General features: G+C 44.2%; 1 protein-coding gene across 1 annotated transcript in view; it reads left to right on the top strand.

Annotated features, from left to right (window-relative positions):
* Positions 1–13694, top strand: part of FCRL5 (Fc receptor-like 5) — a 47647-nt gene that overhangs the window by 10896 nt on the left and 23057 nt on the right. The window contains exons 2-4 of the mRNA XM_012733262.1: positions 7021–7258; positions 9433–9714; positions 12200–12466. Coding sequence (XP_012588716.1) covers positions 7021–7258; positions 9433–9714; positions 12200–12466 — 787 coding nt within the window. The remainder of the gene's footprint in view (positions 1–7020; positions 7259–9432; positions 9715–12199; positions 12467–13694) is intronic.

Raw genomic sequence — 13694 nt, 5'->3', positions numbered from 1 at the left:
GTTGGGAAGCTCCATGTTTAGCAGTTTGAGGAACCTCCAGACAGTTTTCCATAGTGGTTGTACTAGTTTGCATTCCCTCCAACAGTGCAGGAGAGTTCCTTTTTCTCCACATCCTCGCCAACATTTGTTGTTGCTACTTGTTTGAAGATGTGCCATTCTCACTGGGGTGAGAATTAGGGTTAGGGTGGTATCTCATTATGGTTTTAATTTGCATCTCCCTATTACAAGTGATGTTGAACATTTTTTCATATGCTTGTTGGCCATCTGCATTTCCTCCTTGGAGAAGTGAAGTGTCCACTGACCTGTATTTTAACTGAATTATTTCAAAAGACTTCTCTTTGTTGATTTTTCTCCTGCATGATCTATTCCTCTGCTGAAGGTCTTTATTGGAATTTTCAGCTCAATCATTGTATCCTGTAGCTCTAAGATTTCTACTCGGTTCTTTTTGTATGTCTTCTTCTTCTTTTTTTTTTTTTTGTCAAACTTCTTATTTTGGTTTTGCATTTTGTTTTACTTAGTTTTCAGTTGTCTATGTTCTCTTCTAACACACTGAGTTTCCCTAAAACTATTGATTTCAATTCTTTGTTTATGGATTTCCGTTTTTTTAGGATTAGTTACTGGAGCTTTTACTTTACTTGGTATTGCCAAGTTCGCTGGTTCTTCATAATCTGTGATGAACACATTGGTGTTGTATATTTAGAAAAGCAGGCATTTCTTTTAGTCTTTATATTGGTTTGGGCAGTGTACCAATCTACCTTCTTCAGCTGTTCTCTTAACTTATAGTACTGCTTCTACATTCACAATAGCAGGACTGAAACTGGGGCTTACGACTTGCTGGGTCTGCAGGTGGCAATCCTGTTACCAGGAGCAGTCAGGGGTGTGACTTCTACTGGGACCCTGAGCATGCTTCTGTTGGGTCACTTAACTAATTCCTGTGCACAAGGACTACCCTTGCCCCACAGTAGAGTAGGACTAGAGCTGAGTAAATGGATTCCTTCAGGGGCCAGTCATTTCTATGGCATACAGGCCTGTTACTGGGGTGTCTATGGTCATGTCTTTCACTGAGTCCCAGGACAGGACCCTGAACCTGTGAGATTGCCTTTGAGCATGATAAGGTAGGTGGGACTGAAGTTAGGACACAGGACTGTTTCGGCAATAGCAGTCAATTCTGAAGTCAGTTGGCCTCGTACCAGGGCAGAGATGAGTATGGATCCACCTGAGTCCCTTGGCAGGAGGACCCAGTGGCTGGACCATGGACAAGCAGGAACAGAGTTGAGTCCAGAGTAGGACAGGTCAGCTTTCAGGGGGCAGTTGGGGCTGCAGTCAGTAAGTCTGTGCCCAACAGTGTATTTGCCTTCTCACAGCAACCTTTCTTAGTATTGGGTTCCACTGGAACTTTCCAGCCTCTCAGTTAGATGCCAAAGCTTCCCATTTTTGTCTGTGTGTGGCTGCCAATATTTGCTTCTGTGGGGGGTGGGGTGGGAGACCACAATGGTCATGTCACCTCCAGCACTTGGCTTCCTAGCTGTGCCTGGGGTAGTGCACATGTCTATTAACTCACAATTTAATTGGCTGATTTTTGCCCACATTGAAAATATTAGACTAAATATATTTATTCACTTCTTCAACAACCTTTTCTGGTACTATTTACACACAGTGCCACTTTAGGTGCTGAAAACAGCGGGAAGACCTGGGAGGCAGGTTTCTGTACTGAGGAAGCTCACAAAGATGACATACAAGATCAGTGTATAAGAAACAGCCCTGTCACACTGAAGTAGTGATTTAGACAAAGTTATCAATTATAGTGCAAATTGGTAACATGGTTGTTAATGATTTTAGGAACCAGGGACAATAAGAGCTGGGAGGGGTAGACATGGAGCAATGTAAGAAAAAATGTCCCCAACTCTTGGAGATTATATGAAATGTTCCACCAGTAGACAGCACATTTCTGTTGCTCTGAGTTACTGAACCCAACACAGAGAGCAGGGTAGGGAGAGGGCTAGGAGTTTATTCTCAGGGGTCAAACAGATGGCTTCAAAGCCCCCTTCTGCCACCTACTGCCTACTTAGTCAGTTTCTGGCCTGTAATATGGAGTTAATCATGAATTTATTGGACAGATTACATGAAATAATACACGTGAATATCGACTACATCAAATATATTAATTTACTCTATAAAATCCATAGTGACTGAGCTATTTAGGCAATGGCAAGTAGCCACTGTTCTCTAAAAACTTAAGTTTGGACCACTTCATCTTCAGTGCAGGGTAGACAGAGATGATCACTCTTTGCTGGATTTCTGTTGCTTTCAGTTACTGAACCAAATCTGTGCCTTATCTGGAATGTTTAATCAATTTGTAAAGTTGCCAATTTTGCCTCCTCTTTCTCCCCAACACCCACATCCCAAACATGTATCCTTATCTACTTACTGACATTGTTCTTTAAGTAGCTTATTATAGAATAAATTCATATTCAAAAATATTTGTGGAATACACCTATGTGCCAGGCACTGGGTTAAGTCCTAGGAATAGTGGTGAACACAAGAGAACTCTTAACTCTCATGGAATGTCAATTCTAAAGAAGGAGCTGTAAGCAAACAAGCAAATAATTAAAACAATTTCAAATAAATACTTGCAATAAAATTAAACATCATCTCTTTCTCTTTTTAATAAATTTTTAAAATATATTCATTATATCACCCTTCACTTTTGTAGAATGTGGGTTTTCCAGTGAAGTTCCCACCACCAACTCACCTGTGCACCATCACACAGGCCCTGCGCTCTTCCCACCCTGTCCTGGACCTTCCCCTCCTCCTCCCTTGTATAGACCAGATATTCTCTGATCTATAGTTGCCTGGTGATTTGATTTTTCCTTTATCATAGTTCCTTTTTTTTTCTGATTCCTATTTGGTTTTCTCTACATTCCTCCTATCAGAGAGACCATCTACTTCACATATTGTCTGCACACTGCCCAAGTGTCTAACTTTCAATTTTACCATTGTTACCTCTCTTACTTGAAACTTTCCCATGACTCCCTTTGGCTTTTATAATAAAATCTGAGCTACTTATTATCCATGACTTGGGGCTTCCTGTCTCTCTAACCTGATTTCCACCTGCTACACCATCGTGTTCTTACCTTCACCAAATATCTCTTGCCATACACAAACACCTTTGACAGACTGCCCGCTTCATCGTCTTACTCAGTTTTCTTAAACATCACTTTCATAAACATGGTCCACACCCCCTCCTCACCACATATGCACACATGCACACACACGTGCACATGTACACCCTACACTTTAGGACGGGAACCCTTCTGCCCTCAAGATGTGCCATGTGCATTTTTCTTATTGCACTTATGCCTTACATTATTTTGCTTCACGTTTCTGTTTCTCAGTCAATCTGCTAGCAGATATCAATTTTTATTCATCATAGAAGCCCAAGCACAATTCCTCCTATACATAGATATTTGATAAGTGATCATTAAATTTTTTAAAAGTAAATTTTATTTTTTTAATTTTTAAAAGATTTATTTATTTATGCATATAGAACTGGGGTATAGGCCAGAGGTTCAGGGGCGGTGAAAGGATTCATCAGAGACAGAGTGGGGAACAGAACAGGCAGATCAACAAAGTACACTGCTGAGGGGAGCAGCGGGCAGGTCAGGAGAGGTCTGCTGCACCATGTGGATCACCTCTGGGAACAAGGATCAAACCTGCACTTCAGTGGTGCGGCTAGCTTGCAGGGAGGGCTTAAAGTAAATTTTAATTAAAAAATGATACACGAGGGCTCTCCCTGGTGGTGCAATGGGTTCCTTGGGTTAAAGCACCACATTATGAAGCTCTCCGAAGCCACGAGTTTGAAGCCATGAGTCAGGGAGCTGACCCACATGGTGCAGCAGACCTCTCCTGACCCGCCCGCTGCTCCCCTCAGCAGTGTACTTCATCCATCTTCCTATTCTGTTCCATGCTCTGTCTCTGGTGAATTCTCTCACGTACCACACCTCTGGCCTGCACCCCAGATCTGTAAGCATAAATAAATATTTTTTTTTTAAAAAAATGCATGGATGAGAAAATAAGGGGACAGGCATTACCTTCCAAAAGCCAAAGAATCTTTGCTCTGTGTATGACTCTATTTATTTATTCTCTCCCTTTTTTTTCAGCTCCTGCCAGTGAACAATCTGGTGAGTTCTTTTCTATATTCTTCAATGTCTCCAGATAAGATTCTCTCCCTAGTAAAACTGAAACTTTGCAATGGTTGCCTGAGGATTCCTAATATCTCCTGGTCTTCTTGATGAGTCCAGTAGGGATGTGACAGTGTCACCTGGTCCACTGACATCACATGAAGCACCAGGACACCTGCGAGGTCACCTGGTAACCTACTCTGAAAGAAGGGTAGGTGCTCACACAGCGCCTGGCCTTGGTCAACGCTGCACTCACTCTTGGTTTAACCAGACAGGACCTCTTCAATTTATGACAGATGTGCAAGTGTGGGATAAGTCAGAGAACTTCCTTGGTAAATGTCCTGGAGGAAACCCTCAAGGGTATTGCATTCTCTACAGACACACGAGTAAAATCCTCCAGGAAGTGTGTGGGCAGAAGAAAATTCAACTGGGCCTTAAAACAGAGGAAATGAACAAAATGGGGACATTGTGGGAGAAGACATAATTGCATCAGCATGTTCTCAGTTGTTGTTCTTAGTGCCACTCTGCTGGGTCAGTGAGTCTTTTATAGCTGAGGACCCATGAATAGCAAGAACTTTCTGGAAACACTCTTTACATCCAAAATCAGCTTTCATCCTTCCCTGAGTCACCTCTGGACTCCAGCAAATGATTTAGGCATTCTTTCTTCTGCTACAATTAGCTATAATGGTATTTTTCTGGGTATTTCAATCGTCTTCTATAAAACAAAGATGTCAAACAAGTTAAACTCTCAAATTTTCTCAGCACCAATATTTTAATATAAGTTAACTTGTAGAGAAAGTGCAAAATTAAAATTTTAATGACTCCTTGGTGTTGGCAGAGCTCATGCATGACCTTGACTGGCACCTGGACTTGGATACTGAGAGGCAGGTGGAAGCGCATGTGCCTTGGGGGATGCTCTGGGGGCCGGGTCTAGGCTCCAAGAATGTGAGAAGATAGGTCATGCGAGCAGGCAGCCACGTCTGAGAAAGACAGCAAAAGAGCTTATCGGGAGAAGTGTCCTGGTGTGTGTGAGGGTTTGGCCATCTGGGGCTGGACACGGTGTCCCAAGAACAGCAGATACAGAGTGTATCAATATGCCCTTGTTACTGCTTGAGACTGTCTAGACAGATTAAGTCAATATGTTATTGTTTCAGCTGGTTAATGTGGAGAATAGAAAGAGCACATTGCACAATAAAGACTCACTGCATGCTGGACACAGCAGTCGTCCCTCTGGTTGGTCCTTCACAGGCATATCCCAGGCCCCAGACCCACTAGAGGTCCACACTTAGGAAGTCTTTGGCTTTGTGATTATGATAAAGTATCATGGGTGGAGGATGACTTTCTCTAGGATCCAATTACCTAACAGGCTAACTAGCCATCTTTTTTTCACAGCTAGTTAGCAGTCCAACTCTTCAGCAGTGTTCTCTTGAGATCATCTGCTCACTGCCACACTCTGAACAATAACTCAATGCATGAGGAAGGCACTCTGGCCCACATTTAGCCTTGAGAGAGCAATGGCCTTCTTGGAGGTTTTCCTAGGGATTCTCCAAAGCCTCCAAGTCCTCTGTCTGGACCATACACCACTGTGGTAGGAACTGAAGACAACTCTGCTCAGACTCTTCTCTACAGAAAATGCCCCCGTGATTTCTCTCCACCGTCTGTGGACCACTGCCTTCCAACAAGAAAGGGTGGCCCTGGCTTGCAGTGGCCTTCACTCACCATGGGAAACGACATGCTATTACAAGGCAAGGAATTTTAGTGGGAGCCCAAGGAAGACCCTTGAGGTCCACAATTCTGGAGAATACAGATGCCAGACCGGGGACTCACTCCTAAGTAAACCCATGCATTTGTTCTTTTCTACAGGTGAGAAAGAAGTTTAAAAAGAAACCGTGGAATTGTAAATCATACCAGGATTGTAGTTGAACTGTAAATTACCCAGAACCTACCTTCTATTTATTGAATCAAAATTTGTAGAAATAGGACCCAGGGTTTTTTAATTATTCAAACTGCTCAGGGAAAAGACAATTTCAGAGGCAATTAATGTGATTAGAAACTAATTAATGTGATTCGTTTCTATTGATATTGTTAAGCCTATAACATTTACTTGAAGCCTTAGAATAATAAGAAGCATAGGAACTTTTTCATATTGATAGATTGATGAGAGAGAGATTTCCTTTTTTATCCCAAAGCTACCTGATTTGAATTTGAAGCATTTTTTCCTAGTTATAATGATCCTATTATGGTGAATAAAGAAGCAGAATAATAGCAGGGTACAAATTAAATGCTTACACTTTTTGACCTGATTATTCCCCTACTCAGAATTTACCTGCTGAAACAATCATAGATATGCACTTCCAGAATGAAGAAGCTTAAATGGGCAAGAAAATAAAATACATTAAATAAATTGATCACTACAATTGAAGCAAATTTTGTGACCATCAAAAACTGATTCAGAAAATATAGTGATGACAGAGAAAATTGTGCATAGCATAACAACTGAGAAGCAAGTCATCAACTACATAAATAACATTTATATTGCAGAAAAATAAATAAATAAAAATGAATTCTCATATGGAAAAGAACAAGAAAATTGTCAAAACCTGGGTGGTGGGATGATAGGGGATTTGTACTTACATGTGTGCTTCCCAGACTTTCTCACTAAACTAGTGTTTATTTTAAAATCAGAAAAAAAAAAGGAAACAATACTTGTTTTAAGAATCCTTTTTCTGGGTCCCCATTCTGATAAAATCTATTTGGAATAACACTGAAAAGAAAGGTCAACCCATGGAAAGAAGCAAACCCCTGGATTGTGTCTCCCACAGCTAAACTGATCCTGCAGGCGCCATCCACTGTGTTTGAAATCGACTCGGTGGTGCTGAAATGCCAAAGAAAGACGGAAATCCCCCTGAGAACTGTGCAACTGTACAAGAATGAGAAATTTCTGGCAGACCTTGGCCAAACCTCCGACTTCCACATTGAGCAAGCAAGTCTGAAGGACAACGGTGTATACAAATGCTTCACAATTAAGGCAGAGTGTTGCTCAGTTTCTTCAAACACAGCCAAAATTGAAGTCCAAGGTAAAGTCTCCACTATTGGCTAGAATCCAAAGGAGAGCCACTGAGGCCTTAGAGAAAGAACAAGGAGGACTAGAATACTGTTGAACCTCAGGTTACATTCTTGCAAGGACAGAGAAAGGGCAGCAGTGTTTTTGGACAGAAGGATGTTAGGAAGCAAAAGAAAGGGATGCTAATATCCCTGTGTGTTTGTTCTGCTTGCTATATGAAGGTTGAATTCATTTTCTGTAGAGCAGGTCCAAGCCTCACCTCTCTGGGACTGTTGTGATTCTTCTCTCCAGAGCTGTTTCTGAGACCTGTGCTGAGAACCAGCCACTCCTCGCCCACTGAGGGGAGCCTAGTCACCTTGACCTGTGACACCCAGCTCGCTCCACAGAAGTCAGATGTTCAGCTCCAGTTCCGATTCTTCAGTGAAACCCAAATCCTGAGGACAAGCTGAGAAAGCTCCCCAGAATTAAAAATCACCTTGTTGAAGAAAGACTCGGGGTATTACTTCTGCCAGGCACAGACAGTGACTTCCCATTTCTTGAAAGAGAGCAAGAAATCCTTCATATCTGTGAAGAGTGAGTTCCAGAGGGGTCTGAGTACTGGGCCTGGGCAGGGCAGGGTCTGCTCATGGCTTGGGCCACTGGTCCATGTAGAAATGAGAGCTGTTGAAGAGAAGAACCCCCAATTCTCTTAGAAGAAGAGAAGAATCCCCAAGATCTTAGAAGAGCTTAGAAGAGAAAGGTCCAAGAAAAGAGAGAAGTTTATTTTTTCTTTCAATGCCATAAGACCAAACTCATTTTTTGTCCTCAAGGTTCTTTCCTGACACCATCCCTGCCACTCCACCCATGAGGCCCACAAGCTGTGGGCTGGCAGGGCCTCAGACTGGGCCAAACAGACTATTCAGCCACGTCCCTAGAGTGCTAGATGTCTGGGAGCACTTAAGGACAAGGAAACCACAGGGCAGATGTTTGGGGAATAAATTGCTCCAACTTGACATCACTAAGAGTGGTAGTATACCCACTCTTACTTTTGCCTAGTGTCCAAAATCATGTAGGTTCTCAAGCATGACCTCAAGGTTAAGTGTGACCTGTCTCCCAGGAAACATACATGCACAACAAGAGAGGACAGGGCCTGCGTGTGTTCCCTCTTGAGTGAGGCAGAGTGAAGGTTGTAGTGTTGCCCATAAATTCACTCCCATTCACAGGCAAAAAAAAGAAAAGGTTCTATGGCAGTTTCTTTCAAAGTGCCTATATTCTATTAGGTTTTATTAATTTTCTGTTTTTCAGTCACAGGTGGCAAATGTTTTAAGACACGGGTTTAAGGAGACACACTCAAAGAAGAAAGAACATTATCCAACACTTAAAAAGTGATCATTTCTAACATAGGATCATAGCAACATAGTTGATGGAACTGCAAGCTCAAGCTTACCCCCCTTCTGTTTTGGCATTTTCCCCTCAGTTTTTAAAAGATGTATTTATTTATGCCTACAGAACTGGGGTACAGGCCAGAGGTGTGGTGGGTGAGAGGATTCATCAGAGACAGAGTAGGGAACAGAACAGGCAGATGGATTGAAACACACTGCTGAGAGCAGCAGGCAAGACAATAGAGGTCTGCCTTGCCATGTGGGTCAGCTCCCTGGCTGGGAATCAAACTCATGGCTTCCAAGAACTTCATAGTGCAGAGCTTTGACCCGTTGAGCCACCAGGGAGAGCCCCTCCCTCATTTTTTAAGATCCCAGGATGATACAAATATCATCCTGAAGCCATCATCACTATGTAAAACCACACCTGCCTGCAGTATAGAACACTTTCAGCCCAGGTTCTTCCATTTGCAGGCACTGGGCCAGGTCCGCCTCTGACCATATAGCTCCCAGGCCAGAGGGCTAAGGCATGCTGGTTCCAATGCAAGATTCCTGCGCACTATTGGCTCCCAGCCAACCACTGTGGTTACCCACCTGTGCAGCCCCTCAACACTGGGTCTGTTTCTGTTACCACCCCTAGCAGGCCCCAGATAGGGCTAATATTGGGCCCTGGGTATGCTCTCCAGAGTCATGTCCTGTCAGGGGAGGTGAGGCAGAAGGGAGGTCGGGAGGGTCGCCTCTGTCCTTGTGCTCACTGCTCCACAGGATCTTTAGTCATGTGGAAACACCTCCTCCGAGAGTCCCATATATGTCATTTCCATTCACTTAGGAGCTATTACCAAGGTCTACATTGACACCCAACCAGACTTGAAGTCAATATTTGAAGGGCAGGAGCTGGTCCTCTGCTGCTCAGTAAATGGAGTCCCAGGGACCATCAGCAGCATCAACTGGTACAAAAGCAAAGAAAGTGAGGAAAGGAAGATGAAGATTTCCTCAGAAAGAGATTTCAAGATCTCTGTGGTGAGAAGTAGCGATGCCGGAAATTATTCCTGTGTAGCCAGCAATGGGCTCCTCTCCTTCTACAGCAAGCCTGTGACTGTCACTGTGAAAGGTACTTTTCTAGGTTCCATGTGAGAAACGGGTTGTCACACTCAGTGAGAAGACATGGTGTGGGTGGAAGCCTGTGGGTTACAGTATTTAATGGCCATTTAATATACTGTGCAGCCTCTAGGAGTCAGTCACAGAGCAGCAGAAGGGGGAGTCTGGGTATAAGAGCCTGTGGGCACCAGAGAACAATGTTCAGTGTGGGCATTACAGCCCCTCCTAGTTCCAAATTCTTTCTTAGTTTAAGTGAAGGGGAGCATGGTGGGAAACTAGAACTGATAGGCTGTTAGACCTGTCTCTCCTGAGCCTCCCTGGTCACGTCACTGTCCCCATCATTCCCAGTGACATACACTCTTTCCTCAGCCTCAGGGTCCTTAGGGTACAGGATGTTGCAAAGAATGTGGTCGAGTTGTCTGTAGAGCCCAGACCCTGTCTCCCAACCTACCATCTTTATCATGAGGCTGAAACCCTGAGGACCCTGTAGAGGAGGAGCAGCCCTCAGCCTCTCTGCCTGCAGAACATTCTGGGAGTAACTCCTGTGCCTGGACAGAGTGGCCACTCTCTAGCCAGGATCCTATTCCCCTAAAGGCTCAAGACTCCAGGCTGGGAATTCATGGGCTTCTGGCCCACGTGACATGTAGGCCATTCTGAGCTCCTTCCTGTGACCACCCTTCTCAGAAACGCAGGAATGCCTTGGAGCCAATCGACAAGAAAACACAGAACCTAACCAAAACGCTCCTGTGCTAGCTGTGAAGATGTTTCAGAGTTCAATTCTGTTGGACCAGCAATCTCTGGCCAAAGACAAACTACTGACTTTGACATTACTTGCCTGGAGGACACTCCGTCCTTGTGTCATTGAGCCATTCTAGTTCCAGTCCTTCTCTGACTGCTACCCACTGAATCTGTTCTCTTAGCTGCTTTCCCTTCTCCGGGTCATCAGCATGAGTCTTCCCAGATGCCATAACCAAATACCACTAGCAAGGCTACGTGGCCTAAACAATGGAAACTGATTTTCTCACACTTTGGGAGTCTGGACATCCGAGACCAAGGTGTTGGCAACTTTGGTTTCCACTGAATTGTGTCCCCCCCACCCCCACCCCACTTGCGGGAGTGTGGCTCCACAGTGGATGCTGACTCAGCCTTTCCTGGGTGCTCTCAGGGAGTGGGCTTTCCTCTGTGTGGAAGGACTCAGTCCTAGTGGATCAGAGCCCCACATTCTCACGAAATTATCTCTCAAAGGTCTTTCCTCCAAATAAAATCTTACTGGCGGAAGGGCGTTAGAGCTTCAAAATACACACTTTGGGGTCACACAATTCAATCCAGGACACCATCCAAGTATTCCCATCCTGAAGATCTTTGAAAAAGTATCCAAGTGTCTTTCTCACGGACCTCAGCAACCAGCCAGAGGCTTCTGCACCCCTGAATATGTCTGCAGCATCTGCCTCATCCCTCTCCCCCTTTTCTCTCTCCCTCCTTCTGTCTCTCTCCTGGTCCCCAGCATCTGTAGAATTTAGTGCTTTGCTATTTCTTCTTTTGTCCTCTGAATCTTCAGGTGTTTGAGTCCCACTCAATTTCACAATCTCCCAAGTCACTTCTCTTTCCCAGGGATAAGGTGGTATCTGTTGTCTCTGTAGGTAATTATTACCAACATCCAATGTGCCCATCCATGTAGGACAGAGAGATAAGAAGCAAGTGGTAAATTACCCCAAACATGGTGCCAGGGAGAACCCAGACTTTATCAGCTCTTTCACCAGTATGTGAGGACTTCCTGCCCTCAAAATTGTTAAGGTAATTGTGGTAGTGAGGGGAGTGCAGCTTGGACAGAAGACTCTGTTGTCCTGTCCTCTCAGTAAACTCCAGACCTACTTTTAAGGAGACTGTGTGCTTAGGCATTAGACCAGGAATGAGGAAACAGGCCAGTCCTGGTTGACCCTGGATGACCACAGGGAGGTTTCCTAGCCTCATCCTCACTGAGTTTCTCATCCATAAGTAGAGAGGATCAGACCATGAGTAGAGAAACTTCAGGGACAGGAAGGGTCCTAAAAGAGTAAATAAACTGGGAAGGGAACGGATTGAGGGAAGAAACTTGAGGCTGACCACAGTGGAGGTAGAAAGGGAGAACAGGACTCACAAGAGAGCTCAGAATGAGTTGGAAGAGTGGGGACAGGCCTTCATAGATCATAGGGAAGGAAGGAACAGGTAAAGTGTGAATCTGGTGAAAACAACATAAGAGACTCCTTCCCTCAGAGTCGTTCCTCTGGAAGATGGGAGTGAGGCCACCTGACCAAGGGAAAGAAGAGGCCAGAGATTTGATAGGAAAGGAGAGGTCTGGAAAAGATCAGCATGGAAGTCAGAAGAAAGCCCCTGAGAAAGGCCCAGAAGGCTGCTGGGGCCTGAAGGCAGGGCAGCGAGACTGGGTGTTTCACTGACCACCAGCTGAGGCCTTAGCAAGTGACAGGAGCAGTTGCTGACTGATTCTTTCTGTCTCCCAGTCCCTGTGTCCCCTCCTGTGTTCAACCTCAGCACTCCCAGGACCCCGGCTCGGGAGGGAGACGTCGTGACTCTTCACTGTGAAGCACAGAGAGGTTCTCCCCCAATTCAGTATCAGTTTTTTCACAAAGGAGTGTATCTCCGGAGGCAACAGACAACTTCATACTTGAGGTTCGCTGTAACAGCCGAACACTCTGGGAGCTACTACTGCACAGCCAGCAATGGCCAGGAGGCCCGGCGCAGCAGGGCCATGAGCCTCTCCGTCATGGGTAAGCCTGAATTCACTCCGCCCTCACACCTTCTTGGCCACTGGCACGTCCTTGGGCCAAACCATGGTCTTCCACAGCACACTACGGCTGCTTCCTATGCTCACCCAGGCACTGCCACTCACCAGCTGAGAGGATTTCTCTCTCCTGGTCCCAAATTCAAATGCTTGTCTCTTCTTTCCACTTGTCTTATGTATCCCCAGCTTCCTGATTCACATTCATTAAATTGTTCTCAGTAGCTACAAAGTCTGATCCTAGGGGCACAGAGTTATGTCTCTTAATATCACATATTACTATAATATCAGATATATAAATTTCAATATATGTATTAGTGCCATTTAACGTCATATTTATCAACTCTATACAAAACCATGGAAAACCACAGAGTCGGGGAGCAGTACCGCAGTTACTCCAGACTGGCTAGAGCACTTTCAGAGTCTACAAAGCAACAGCGTGAGGGCGACACCGATGAGCAAGGGCAGTGTAGTGGAGCTGAGGCACCACCCGTGAGCCACATTGAGCACCTCTGCTTACTCGGCTTGAACAGCCCAGAGGTCATGAAGGCAGTTGTCAAACAGATGTGAAGTTTATACATTTTCTGTTGATTCTTGACTCAGTTTCGCATCTAAGCAATACAAGGAAACCAGGAAAGCTCATCAAAAAAGTGACAATGAAACTCAGAAAAACAAATAATAGACTTAGAAATAAAATAAATGACCAGGATATTGAAATTAAATCTTTGAGTAAGAAGATAGAACATATAATGTAGCGAAGAAATTCTCTTTAATAAATGGTATTGGGAAAACTGAATGACCACATGCAAAATTTTGAAAAGATCACTGCCTCGCCACATACAAAGTTCATTCAAAATGAATTAAAGACTTGGAAGTAAGACCTGAGTCCATAAAATACTTAAAGAAAACAGTTGCCATGCTAAGCACCTTGAAATTGGCCTGCGAAATGTGTTTGGAGACACAATCCAACAACAAGAGAAACAAAGGCAAGGATAAACCTAAGAACCACATGAAGTTTAAAAGCTTCTATTCAGTGCATCAAATGATAAAACATTCTGCTGTGAGGAAAGCTATTTGTACATCATGCATCTGACAAGGGTTAATATCTAAAACCTACAAAAATTCACAAGATTCAACAAGTATACAAGAAGCTCAATTAAGAAGTGGGCAGAGGATCAATAGACACATCTCCAAAGAAGGTATGCAGTTGATCTACA

Source organism: Condylura cristata, unplaced genomic scaffold (assembly GCF_000260355.1).
Source record: "Condylura cristata isolate star-nosed mole 26May11 unplaced genomic scaffold, ConCri1.0 scaffold00040, whole genome shotgun sequence".
Lineage (NCBI taxonomy): Eukaryota > Metazoa > Chordata > Mammalia > Eulipotyphla > Talpidae > Condylura > Condylura cristata.
Note: the sequence above shows the minus strand (reverse complement) of the source record. Positions and strands in the feature narration are given on the sequence as shown.